Here is a 14,546-nt window from a genome sequence, read left to right as displayed (position 1 = left end):
TAAAATACCCTGCTGTGCTTTTTCAGATTCTGATTTTTTATTTGTTTTCAGCAAATTCTCGAGGTGAATGACATATTTAATTGCTCTGAAAACATTAATTACAGCATATGTGAATGGCTTTGGATTCCATACAGAATCACACAAGACACTTATAGCTATTTTTTACTCTATCTGAAAATCTGTAGATGCTAACCAGTAACATGACTGACATTTTCATTCTGTAATTGATGTAAACATCGAATGAAACAAACTAGTTTGATCAAACCCTCAGTCTCTCAAGGTATGCATGATACACACACTTCAGTACTATCTAAAATACAGCATGCTAATAAAAAGCATCTGTTCATAGGAAAGGTTTTCCACTTCTCTATTTCATCTGGATGTGATAGCAGAAAGTATTTAGAAAAGAAAAAATACTCTTCAAACACAGTTAATTTAAACGAAGTGCCTTAAAATTAAAAGCCTCAATTTTTGAAGTAACTAACAATTTTGACACCTCTACTTTTTGGATATCTAAACAACGCAAGCTGAATGTTGTTAACAAGCAAATTCTCAGTACATATTCATAGCCAAATACAGTCAAAGAGAAGGCTGAAAATTAAGCTGGCTAAAAAAAAAAAAACCCTGACAAAAATGAGAAAAAATTGGTTTTGAAAGTGTTAGCAATTGAAGTGCATGGTTAATTATTCACCTTTTCTTCAGAAAAATAATACAATGAGGAATATTACTTCTGCTTACACAGAAATGCAGTGGTCAACTGATCCAATCCTTTGAGCTCCTATATCAAAATCTCATATGGTCTGACAGCCATAAGACCTGGACCATATATGTTAGAAAGTCAATGGGAGAAGGAACCGATGGCACGGGCAATGGGCAGTTTGTGCCAAGGACTCCCTATGTGTACCAACGCTCCTCTGTGGGATGGGTCCATTTGAACACGCAGCTGGACAACCAGCAATGTCAGTCCCCTCCCATATACATTTCCTCCAGTAACTAGGGATGTAGATCACCCCAAATTATTTGTGCCAATAGAACTCTGCTTCCAAAACATACCTTGCCCTGAAATTGTATTTTCAGCCATTAAGGCTATGATCAAATGTACAAAATAGGTGTATTTAAAGGAGACTTCTCATTGACAGTAAGCTGAAGCTTACTTTTATTTCTTTTTAGGTGCACATAGCTATTGAGAAGACTGACTTTGAACACAATGCACATTTCTAAAATTTTGGCTTCAGTGTTTGCAGCAGTTTCATATTCCTGCAAATGTTAGCAGTTGACTACAATCTTCCAAATGAAACATCTGCATTAAAAGAAAAAAAAAGAAAAAAAAAAAAAAAAATCAGGGCCAAACCCCAGGTCCCATTAAAGTCAAGACAGATTTTCTTTTTTTTTTTCCCCTTCCCCTCAGTGCTAACAGAATTTAATTAATCTGAGAATTAATTAGTGGGAACAGAAAATCAAATTCTAGAAACAGGATTAAAGTAGGCCACTCTTATCAGTACCATTTCCCCCCTACTGCAAACCCTAGCTTTGAAAAGCATTTGCTGATAGGTTATATACTGCCATTACATTTTTTTTTTTCTCCTCAGCTGAATGATTACGCATTCACTATTCAGCACAGGAGGCAATGGAACTTGATGGTATTTTTGGGCACGAATCTTCCATTAGAGGAACTCTGCCTATACCCAAAAAAGAAGTCCAAGAACAGACGAGAAAATAGACCTGAGCACAGTCATCGCTCTGACCAGTTCTAACAAGGGAGACTTGGACCAGTTTAGGATTTCATATGGATTGCCTATATAGCATTGGTTATCGGCATTATCAGAATGCACAGAAACCTCAGCGGTGAAGCAGGATTCAGCTGGGGTTGAAACTACAATATGCAAGCAAAAATGTTCCTCTTTGAAACTTAAATTTCAAGCAATGAAAGTTGCAAGAGTTGTTTTTTTTTTCCCCACTAACCTCAAAATACCAAAACTCAATTAAGAGTCCAGAAAGAGATTCACTAGCTACTCCATCCAAATTCCAAGACAGTACAATTTATAAACCACAAGTCTAATAAATTAAGAATAGAAACAATATTTAGCCAAAAAATGTGTAACTGCAAATACTGCTAATGTTGGGGGACAGCAACTGTTCAATCAGTCTATGCAATGCTGAAGCAAGATGGTATTAGTACTGATATTTATTCTAAGCTTCCAGTTTTACTGCTTTTCTATTGTTCTGTAACACTTCATATATAAAATAGATTGGTTGTATCTGTTGTTAAGTGACTGCCTTAATGCTTTGATTTTTGACGTAATACTTTGCTTTTTAAAAGCCTTTTTCTTTGGAATTTTAGTAATATTTTAAGCTTTTAAACCGAAAGTATATCCTTAATCAATGATCAGCAAATGCTCCTTTTCATTTCAGTTCTGCCAGTTTTTATGAAATACATTCAGTATTTCCCATTAGGCAATATCTTTCTCAGTCACATGGAGATTTTCCCCAAAATCTCTGAATTCTATATAAATAGGTATGACACAAGATAATTAACATTTCCATTTTAAACTTACAGATTTATACAAGCTCATGTCAACAGAAGTCCAAATTTACTGTAATTACAGATTATTTACATTAAAACAAAATAAGAAATCGGTATGTAAATGTAATGTTTGTTGTAGCTAATGCAGCAGGAGGTGGTAGATTAGGTTCAAACAGCAATCAGTTAGCAAATCTGGCTAACATGTAAATGAGCAGAAGCCCTTTTGTTTACATTCTATTGCATTTTAAACTTCAGGATTTTTAAACTGTCTCATGAGCAGATGTGAAAATAAAACATTAATCTTACCATTCTTATTGAAGCTTTCAAAGTAACTAAAGCAAGGCACTGCTCCTGTCCAGCTAAATAGACAATACTAATAACTGGAGTTGCAGGTTACATCGTTCTTAATTAACACTCTGCTACAGTTGATAACATACAACAAGACACTATGCCACAATCACCACTGCTCTGCAACGATCTAAAACACAGGCATTCAGCAATATATGTACTCGTTACTTGAGTAATGAATGGGGGTTGTGGGTTTTTTTCCTATCCACACAGATGATATCCACACTTCATAAATAAGTCACAATCGCTTAGCAAAAATACATTATTTGTAATAATCTCCAAGTTATGCACCTGGTCAAATAGCTTTTAACTGTTTTGAACTTTCCAATGATTCATCAGGTATAATAAAGTATCTAAGACTAAGTTATTTAGCAAAAAAGTATAAATATAAAATACATTATATCCATTAAAATGACAACTGAAGAAAAAAGTTGATAAAAAGCACCTCCCAGAACATGCCAGATAGAAAGGAGAGACGATCCGGATGACCTAGCTCCATGGACAGACCCGCATGCCTACACTTTTGATGCTCCCCTCTTACATTCTCCTAAACCTTTTCCCTGAACTGGGTATTGCCAGCTTTCAAGAAGCACCCAAGGCAACAAAGGGAAGGAATTGCACTCCAAGGAAGTGAAGAATCTAATCTGACAAAGCTGGTGCAAGGGATCTCTCCCCTTGGACAATTAAATGATGGACATTCTTTGGCACCTTTCCTTTTAAGACTGCTTGCCAAAGGAAATCATGTTCTTCTCCACCCACCTGTCCCATCTGGTAACTTTTTAACATATTCACTTATTTCAAGGAGGTCTGACAGCGTTATAAAGGTCTCAAAGACTGGGTGTAAATCAACAGCTGGGTAGAGGAAAGGGACCCAAGTTACTACCCACCTCAGTAGAAGGCTGCATTACGAGCATAGTATTTTATACTCCATCCAGCTGACCTCTGGCCAATGATCTCAGAACTACCCACAGCATATGATTTCAGCTTTCCTTTGATATTACCTGACTACCAGCTGGAGAACAGAGGCAGGGCAGGCAGACTGTCTGTGCAGGGGAAAAAAAATTACATACGTGCTACAATATACATGGGAAGAACTGGAGGCAGTGTCAGATGTAGGTGAGATCACAGGAAGCATGGAGGGAGAGGGCTGAGTTACTGCAGCCACTGGGATGAGGCAGGAATTCACTAGAAATCAGGTTTCATTACATCTACAGCTCACACAAGAGGTTGTTATTGTTCTGGATATCATGCATGGATAAGTATGGCTTTGCTAACTGAAATTGTGGAAGCAGGGCACATAACCCTACAGGTGATATTTGACATTTAAATTTAATCTTTATACATCAATTTACTAGTATGCAGTAGTAATTCACTGTGTTTCTATTACCTATAAAAGCTTTAGATATGCCACTGATGAATGAAGATACCCTAGGAGATTTTTGCTTGTTTAAACTGCAAGATCACCTTGCCATTACATTTAGATGCTAGTTTTAAGTCAGTTCTGGGTTAAGCCTATCCAGTCTGTCACCATAAACTTCAATGCTCACATACCAATACGTTGGAAAAGGATGTTTCAGACACTGTTCTCCCTCAGTGTCAAGAACAGGCACAGATTGGAGTTTATAGAGCTGTGACCAGATTGCTCCTTTTAAGAAAGTCATATACATAAATATATAAAATATATTTATATAAATATTTATATATTCAGTATAAAGTACTGAAATCTCAGGCTTTTCAAATATCACTTTCTGGACATATTCAAATCACAACTATTTATCTCTAGTTCAAAATAGAAGACATTTGAAGAAAACGACAGATGAACTCACAAAGTAAGAGGTAAAGTTCCTTAACATCCATTAATAATAGATGTGAGCATGATGCTTTTAAAAATTGTGGGTAACAAACTAATCTGAATAATAACTGACCTAACAGTAGGCAGTAAACAGTGTAACTGGGTTTGGTACATTGCTTCAATTAGATGTGTTTTGATCTGCATTGATGCTTTAATTGGAGGCAAGCCTCCCCTTTCATCTAGAATTTATGACTTCAGGGAAATAATCTAGCCTTCAAATTATCCTTGTTTAAGTAGCCACTAATTAATCATCGTTTGCTATCCCAAAGTTACCAACTTTATCTTAAAAATATCCAGAACTAATCTCCACTACGAAACAAGTATAAACTGTAAAGGTAACAACCGCTTTGATTTTACTAGCAAGTAAAGTTCTTTTAAACTATTCACCCAATATAAAAGCCTAAGAACTGTTTTTAAGCAGTTTGTTGTTATATAGTTTATTGCAGTTGCAATAAACCACATTCTTCAGACCCCAGTTTTCCTTCCAGAATCGAAGAGACTCAAATTACAATATACAGTGATACCTGGGTAGAAAATTTTGAAATTGGAAATGGATTTAAAGCAAACAAACAATTAGTATCTACAGTGTTTTTCCACAATATTTTCACTGTCCTTCAACTAGCTGCTTAGGTACAATGGCTTACTGTCCTCACACACAACTACAGCTCCTGTTTGCACATACAGAGCACATACAGTTCACATACAGCTCCCCACCACTCTGCTCCCTCTGTTCCAGTGCCATTATTCCTTCTCTTAATGCTTCTTTTCTTTATTATTATTTTTGTAACTCATATCAGCATTCTTATTTCCTCCACAGACTACACAGTTAGGTGCACAAGGACATTTTAGTAATGTATTAAGTACTTTTAGCCATTAGGAAACCAGTTCTTTATTTCCATTGATTGTCAAAGAATTTCCTTCATCAGTAATACGACTGCGTTTGTAGAATATTCTCCTATCGACTACAACAGCAGAAAACCAACTCCCTCTTCAGACAACTTGAAGGCACTCTAGTCTAATGATCATGCAATTTGACCAGTTCCAAATGCAACCCTCCCTGCTCGCTTGCGGGTCCGGAGCAGCGCTGCTCTTCCAGGCTCAATGACTGGGCACCCTCTAGTGGCTACCGAATAAAATTAATATTTTCCTAGTAAACACCTCATACAGGTCTGTCTTTGAGAAAGGGAAGGGCAGGAAAGAAAACAAGCCAAAGTAATCAAAGTAATTGCAAATTACTTTATAAGAGTAAAGATTGCATTTTCTATAAAGTAACATTTCATTTTCAAACCTTAGCAATATTCGCTGACATATGAACAGTCGCCATTAACTTTTTGAGTATTCAAATCAGTAATAAAAGATATCCTGCTCAGTTAGAGGAAATAATCATTCAGCCTATCTACATGCATTTTAAAAGTCCAAGAAGATAAGATAAAATAATGCAACAAACAGTTCAGAAAGAAAATTCTGATCTGCTGGCAACGATTTATACAATTTTCTGTTAAATGAACCAACATAATGTGGTAATCTATGAAAGGCCAGCTCTCAGATTCCAAAAATCCAGACTAGATTTTTGTTAAATGAGTCATCACATCTGGGAGGTGTAAAATTCTGTATGTACCTAAGTGGTTCATGTACCACACAAAGGTTTTAAAAAAAAATTAACCTTCTTTTCAACAATGAGGTGCTAAGGTAGTTCATCCCAACTTCATCCCAACTGCTCACTTACTAGAGCAGTGAAAACACTTTGTATTTACTGATTGCAGATTCCTGCAAGGATACATGTGGCTTGAAAAAAACCATACAAAACTAAATCATACAAGTAGAATTTATGGCCAAAAGACTTACCCAGAATGACTTGAAGAAGGAGGAGGCAGGTCAGGTGTTAGAACATAAAGACTATTATTTTTTGGCAAGTGTAGAGTTTTTAAAACAGTCTGAGGGGAGAAAAATCATCATAAATATAAAACATTCACCAATTTTGACATATTATTTTTATTTCTTTTAATTATTGATACTAATTTACAGTACCACCAAATATTTTGTTTCAAGATATACTTACTGTTAACTTCATAACATCCTTTTTGTAGGTGGGATGTGTTATATATAAAAACAACAAAAATTGAAGTGATTTGTCCTGATTTTTTTTGCAACATTTTAGTTTAAGAGTTCCTTGTATGCCACTCAAGACATATAATACTGTTTGAAACTCACAATTCTTGCACTGTAATCCCCACCCACAGATGCTCAGTTTGAAACTCTGAGTTCAGTTAACTGAGAACACAGTTGAAAACTTACACTATCATCTACATCTCCAGTCTTCCACCCTTTTAACAGCATTTTAGATGCAGGAATCTGAAGTTCGTTTTCTAGAATATGTTTGATATCTCCTAAAGAGAAAACAAAGAAAATACATAAAATATACACACTTACTGCTTTATTGCAAACACTACTGAGATACAGGTAAAAAATGAGAGCAAGGAAAAATTTACTATGAAAACCATTTTTAATCTAGTTACCCTTTTAACATGCACTTCAAACAGTAAAGGACAAATGAAGCTAAAAAAAAAAATCACATAAAGCATGAATGATTGGAGAATCTCATGAGGATTTGACGATTTGGACATGTATTTGAATAGTTCTACACTGCGTACGCTAGACACACACATTTGCAGATGCATGCTATCTGGAGCAATAAAGAGGGTGCGTATTTTTGATACCCAATTCCATTATCAATAATCCAACCTACAGAACTGGAGTGTTCAAACAATTTAACTGCTCTGACAGCTTTTTCAGTGTTTTGCACATTTCGATGCTCTCCTCTCCCTGTAGTTACTACCATCATAAAATAATTTAGGCTGGAAGCTACCTCAGGAGGTCATCTAGCCCAAGCCCAGCTCAAGGGTCTGATTAAACCAGTTCAGTCAAGGATTTGTCCAGCTGACTCTTAAACATCTCTAAGGATGGAAGTTTGATAACTTCTTTGGCCAACTTGTTCCAGTATTTCACCACTCTCACAACAACAACAAAAAATCCTTATATCTAATGGGAATTTTCAATGTTGTAAACTGTGTCCATTGCCTCTCATCTTATTATCGTGCACCTCCAAGAAGAGTCTGGTTCCATCTTCTCTGTGTCCTCCCAGCAGGTAGATGTAGACAGAGGTAAGCCCTCTACGTCTCCCCTTCTCCTCCCCAGGCTGAACAAATCCCGTTCTCTGTGCCTCTCCTCCTATGCTGCCATGTGCTCCAGTCCCCTGACTATCTTGCTGGCCTCTGCTGGACTCACTGCAGAATGTCAACGTCTGTCTTGTACTGGCGACCTCAATATTGGATGCAGTGCTTCAGATGCAGTCTCCCAAGTGCTTAAAAGAGGGGAATAATTATTTCCCTGGGTCCACTGGCTACACACTCTTGCTAACATAGCCTAGGACATGGCTGGCCTTCTTCACTGCAAGGGCGCACTGCTGATGCACGCCTAAATCCCTTTTTTTGTAAAGTTGCTTTCTAGCCTGTCAGCCCTCAGCCAGTTATCAGATGGGATAACATGGAGTTATCCTATTCCAGATGCAGGCTTCAAATTTGCTTTCTTTCAACTTCATGAGGCTCCTGTCAGCGCATTTCTCCAGGCTGTCCAGGGCCCTCTAAATAGCAGCCTTGCCCTCCAGAATATCAGCCACTTTGTTTGATCCGGTATTCTTTGTGAACTTGCCAAGAGCGCTCACCTTAACAACCAGGTTTCTAATAAAGACATTAAGCAACACTGGCCCCAGGATCAACTGCTGAGGGAGGTCCCTAAACTAGGAACTGTTCACCAGTCAGACTTGGCAATTATCTACCTACCTTATCAGCCCACTTATCCAGTCCTTATCTTAACAATATGACTACAAGAATATTACAGCCCTGTGTCAGAGGCCTTACTAAAGCCAAAGTGACATCCACCGTTCTCCCCTTGTCCACAGAGCCAGTCATCAAATCATAAAAGGCAAATTACATTGATTAGGCACAATTTGCCCTTAGCAAATCCATGCTGGTTGTTCCAAATCACCTTCTTTTCTTTTCTGTGTTCATTAAGGTCTTCCAGAAAGATTTTCTCCATAATCTTCCCAGGGACCAAGTTCCGCAATCGCCATTGAACAGTAGGCTCACTTTTTCCTTAGCCTTTCTTTTCATGCTGATGTACTTACAGAAGCCTTTCTAATCCCTCAGTGGTTTCAGCTCCACCTGAGCTTTAGTCTAACTCCAAACCTGCATATTCTGGCAACATCTCTGTATTCTTCCTGGGTAGCCCCTTCCACCTTCTGTGTAGTTTCTTTTTGCATTTAGCTCAGTCATAAATTCTTTGTTCTTCTGTGCTGGCCTTCTGCCATGCTTGCTCCTCTTTCTGCATGTTGGAAGGGACTGTTCTTGTGCTTTGAAGATGATGTCCTTGAAGATCAACCAGCTCTCTTGGGCCCCTTTGCCCTCAGGTCAGTCTCTCATGGGATTCTGCCAAGCAGATCTCTGAAAAAGCCAAAAATCTTCTTTCCTGAAGTTCACGGCGGAAATTCTACTATTTGCCTTGCTCACTTCTCTCAGGATTTTAAACACAAGGCTGCCCTCAATCTTCATATGCCAAGATACAGACAAAAGTTCTACACTGACTGCTTCTGCCCTACAGCTTAATCATTTATACTTGACAGAAGTTAATAAGAAAAAATAAAATACTACGGCTGCAAAATTCTGATTTAATCAGACTTTTATATCTGCTTTGCATGAGTGCAACTCAGTGCAGTGCAGTGGAAAACATGAAACACTAATCAGGAATTCAAACTAATCACCACTGGGTGGCACCAGCCAATACCAAATCGAATGCTCAAAAGACAACGGTAAAAGTTTTAATTTCAAAATTTTGTCACAGACATAAGGCTGCAGTGCTGAAAATTGTTTTAATCAACTATTTCTTCATTTAGTTCCTTATTTTGATCTGTATAGAGTCTTGGGTGGCACCAGCCAATACCAAATCGAATGCTCAAAAGACAAGGGGAAAAGTTTTAATTTCAATATTTTGTCACAGACATAAGGCTGCAGCACTGGAAATTGTTTTAATCAACTATTTCTTCATTTAGTTCCTTATTTTGATCTGTATAGAGTCTTCACTTAAAAAAACAAAAACAAAACAACCAACCAACCAACAAACCATACCACACCAAACAAATACTCTTCATCCTTAGCAAAACTAAATTAACTTACAGTTTGGGGAATGTAAAAAATAACATGCTCTGCAATACTAACAATAGCATATTTCTAACATACTGCTACAAAATGCATCAGTTTTAGGATGAAGACAATAAAACTTACAAAAGAAATCTTAATTTGCACAAACAGGTTAAATAAAAATTGAAAAAAGAATGCAACAATGCTCTTCACACTGGAAAGAATTCCTCTCAGTCTTGTCACTAATCCTACACAGAAAGAGATGCCATACAGATTTGAAAAGGAAATGCCAAGATCATCTGCTTATTAGTAGATTCTACACTAATCCTACCCCAAATTACATTTTCATGCCTCAACTTAATCAGTAATCTCCATTTTGTTTCTGCAGCAAGTTCATAAGTAAACTAGATTTCAAAGTAAGTATTTGATAGATCACTAACCTTTACAATGGATTAGTGAAATTTTGTTTTTTTAAAGCTGCAAAGAGATTTGAAAATGGTTAGTAGCTGTGGAGGCTGCATTTTCTGGGGGATTTTTTTTTCTTCTTTGAGGGGTTTTGGTTTGCTTTGCTTTTTTTTAGGATTTGGATTTCTGGGATTGAGGGGTTTTTGTTTGTCTTTGTTTTAACAATTTTACCACAACAGTTTTAATTTAATTTTTACAAATCCTTACCAACTGTGGAGCTGTCTTCAAGTACTACATCCACATTTCTGTCTCTATACTCAACCCTGAAGTCAAGCATACGAGGTTGTCTTTCCACTATTTGTCTAGATGGCACTACATGGCGAAATGCTGAGGATGAGGAAGGAGTTGAAGAAGCTGCTGTAGTATGACTTGTGGGGCCATACGCTGGTCCATGTAAAGTCTCTCCACTGTACTCACTGAAAGATATGCACATAAGAAGGTTTAAATGGAACAGCTTGATATGTTTAAATAAAAGTTAGGAAAGCAAAATGAACAGTATTATTCACTTACTGTGGTCCACAGCACACATCTCTTGAATAACTATACTGTCATATCTGAAAATACTGTTTTATTAATAATTAGAAAATAGCTTTCATATTAGCAATATTAACATTTCAGGGACTCAGAACAGCTTAGATGACAAACAGGCATTTAAGCCATTATTTCAGTCTAAAGTTCACTATGTAATTAATATCAGAATTATCTTGAGAAGAAGCATTATCTCCAGCTGCAGGAATGCTGTGACCATATAAAAATCAGCACCATGGCAACCACCAGCTTTCTACATCATTGGGCTAGTATCACATGGAAATGAGAATAAGGAATAAAAGTTAAAATACTGCATGTGTATTGGTATTTTTCAATACCAAATTAGTGGAAAACAAGTCAGATATGAAAATAGTTATGAACTTAAGGTAAATAAATAAAGATAATGAGGTATATATTGAAAAAAAAACCCTAGAAGTACACAGTAAATCAATGCTGAATTGTAGCCTTTAAGTTCAAAATCCTTTGAGCCTCCTGGACATTCATATAAGGATGTCTCCATACCTGGCTCAAGGATACATACAGCGTTATAGGTCAGAATAAATTGGGAAACCCTTCCTACCCAGAAGCACTTCACCTTCCTCAGTGAGCCTCTCCACAAGAAGCATGTAACTGGGATTAGAAACAAAGGTAACAAAACATGAAACTTAAGGAATGTTACTCCAGGCCAAAAAAAAACTATAATGTACAGAAATTAAGTTGGGAAGGCAAGAAACTTCACAGGGCAAGCCTAGAGCTTTGCCTTGTAGATGTTCTTACCATGAAGATTATCTGTCTGGGTAGTTACAGGATATCATGAAGGAGGATGCGAGCGAATAAAATATATGCACTGAAAGAATGGAAGCTGAGCAAAGAAGGATTTAGGAAATGCTGAGATGTAAGTTGTCTCATTTCCATTCTTAAACAGAACTTATTTGAAAAACACATTCTGCCCTTCTTGAAGGCACCATGAGATCTATCAATGGAAATGCTTCTTATAGCAAGTGAAACCTGTCATCTAGAGGAGGCCTGAACTTACAAAAGTATAGATGTGCATAGCACGCACGTCACAGAAGTGCCAAAGTTACACAGAGCTATTGCAAATCCCATCATTGTGCCTTCCACATTTGAAAAATGTGTTATGCTTGCAAAACAAGGGGCTCCTTCACTTCTCACATCAGTAGGCTCAGAGGGATGAATTCCCAGCTACAAAGACCCACACGCAAAGACCCATGCTCAAAGGTCAAAGACCCACTTCAGATGTCTAAAGAGTACAGGAAACAGTCTTATTTTCAGTATTTAAAGTAGTATAAATACCGAGTGATATGTTATTGTCTGAAATGCAATGGCCAACTATGAATTAAGTACTATAACCATTTTGTTCATAGATCCAAGAAGCAATGAATATACTGATTCTCAGGACTGGATTTTTTTTTTTTTTTAAACAAAATTGAATTATAATTTTTTTTCCCCCTTCAATAAATTAACTTACTTCAAGTCCAGTTGTATTATTTCTATTTGATTCCACCACAAAAGGCATCCTACATATCTGACTGGCAACCTCTAATGGAACATAAAAAGCTTCACGTCAGTAAAGTAAGCCTCATCTGAAAACCACTGGAAACTATGCTTCTAAGTCCTCTGAGCCTCCTTCTAAACCACTTCCATTGGAAGAAAAAAAAAAAAAGGGGGGGGGGAATATTTGAGACACATTTGACTGTCTAATCATTTCTAAAAATGAATAAATTAGTGTGGAAGAAAGCTGTAAGTGGACACTGGCCCAGCTTGTTATCCAAGTCAGGCATAACTACTCCCCAGCTCCTTCCCCCTGACCAAATGGTTCCAAACATTCTGGTATTTTGAATATAAATACTTTGAGGTCAGGACTTATTAACATAGGTACAAAGAGTGCTCAACACAACCAAGAATTGATCTGAAATGGACTCGGTAGGCCTTACTGTAAATAAACATCTAGTAACTTTACTGAGCAAATAAGGTTTTATCCTGAATCAAAAACTGACTCTAATGATAGCTTTAGTAAGTATTGACAGAGATGCCAAAACACCACTTTACCTACATTATGTATCTTTTTTCCATCATTAAAATAAACTTTTTAAAATAGTACATTGAGTATTTTTCTAAAGAAAATTTTAAACATTATTTTACTGTCTGTCTCAAGTAGCTCAATTCCTGTTCTGCTGTTTTCAGTTGCCTCATCAGCACTTAGGAGTTCATGCTTCAGTGACTTCAAGATATCCAAGCATTAGTATACAAGCCAAAATTTAATTCAGAAGCTAAAAGAAAATCAGTAAAGCTACTTTTAGAAGGGAGCAACCTTACTTTATCTAACACAGTATCTGCTGCCTGTAATTCAATTAAAAAAAAAAACAAAAAACAAAAAACAAACCTACAAAAATATCAATATTTTCGGCCAGGGACAGGGAAGCATGGAATATAAATACCTTTAAAAATGCATGAGGAAAAAGAAAACACTTAGCCAGGAACATCTGTGGATTTGCCTTACAAATTTTTAAATCTTTGCAGGGGGAGGGAAAAAAAAAAAAAAAAAAATCCTGACATCCAAGACAGCATACCAAAATCCAGCCTTAGTAAAGAGACAACCCTGCACAGAATGACCCAACAATCAATGAATTCAAAATAAAAATTAACTAATTTGAATAGGTGTTCGAGCTGGTCCTCCATCAGTATGGGAAAAATTGAACATTAAATCAGCTTTGCCAGGAATAGAATTTGTGGCTCCAGAAACTGCTTTAAAAGGAGAATTACATCATCTTCTTAGGATTCAGGAACAAAAAATTGTAACTATTACCCGCATCATTCTCTGTGTGTACTACTCCAATCTTCCGTGCTTACCTTTGTAGAATGCCGTTTTCTTGTGGTATTACACCATTTATAGCTGCCTGAAAAGGAGAAAACAAATTTTAAGTCAAGCATACAGAGCAACAAAAATAAATCAGAACTTCTAGAATATGTTTTAAGGAGTGATTAGCTTGCTTTAAAATATGCCATAAAATGTTCTCCATTCAGTGAATATTCTTGGTAAACGATATTGTCATTAAAGTACCTGCATAAAACAAAAACCATACCTAAGTGAAAACAAACGTGAACTGAAGCTCAGACTCCTATATGCATGCGATGGATTTACCAGGTGGAATGCATGGGAATAAACTGCATGGCCCATGCTCAGTACACTTGGTACATACATACAGTAAGCATATTGCTTTCAAATACATCGAGCTAACTGTGCACAGACAAGGCAGCCAGCCAGCACATACAGAGAAAATCGCATGTTTCCCAGAAGTATCAGACCCGCACAAGCCTATAAACCTGCACAGCTGCACATACACTGCATGTTGCAAGCCTGATGTGTTCACGAACTGCTGAAGTCAGCGCAAATGGCTACTCAACAGCACACATACCTCGATCACACCTATGCCTTCCAGACAACCTGCTTCTAGTTCACACAAACACCATCTAGCACGTGCCAGAAATGACAACCCCCAAAATTCCAGCCATCTTCAGGTAGAACAGGAAGTATATTTTCAGTAAGGTTTATGTGGTTAAATATCACCCCATGCTGTCCTGATCACCAGAATAAACAAAATATTACTTATAGGTG

General features: G+C 37.0%; 1 protein-coding gene across 3 annotated transcripts in view; it reads right to left on the bottom strand.

Moving 5' to 3' along the window:
- Nucleotides 1-14,546, bottom strand: part of FAF1 (Fas associated factor 1) — a 177,196-nt gene that overhangs the window by 123,858 nt on the left and 38,792 nt on the right. For all 3 annotated transcript variants that reach the window (XR_015698574.1, XR_015698573.1, XM_009461274.2), the window contains exons 3-6: nucleotides 13,781-13,827; nucleotides 10,589-10,797; nucleotides 7,020-7,111; nucleotides 6,570-6,658 (exon numbers count right to left, since the gene is read on the bottom strand). Coding sequence is in view for 1 of the 3 variants with exons in the window: in XM_009461274.2 (XP_009459549.2) it covers nucleotides 6,570-6,658; nucleotides 7,020-7,111; nucleotides 10,589-10,797; nucleotides 13,781-13,827 (437 nt within the window). In the remaining 2 variants the exon portion in view is untranslated. The remainder of the gene's footprint in view (nucleotides 1-6,569; nucleotides 6,659-7,019; nucleotides 7,112-10,588; nucleotides 10,798-13,780; nucleotides 13,828-14,546) is intronic.

This window comes from Nipponia nippon, unplaced genomic scaffold (genome assembly GCF_047370975.1).
Source record: "Nipponia nippon isolate SJK-2023a ecotype South Korea unplaced genomic scaffold, ASM4737097v1 scaffold_5, whole genome shotgun sequence".
NCBI lineage: Eukaryota > Metazoa > Chordata > Aves > Pelecaniformes > Threskiornithidae > Nipponia > Nipponia nippon.
This window is presented reverse-complemented; position numbering and strand designations above follow the sequence as displayed.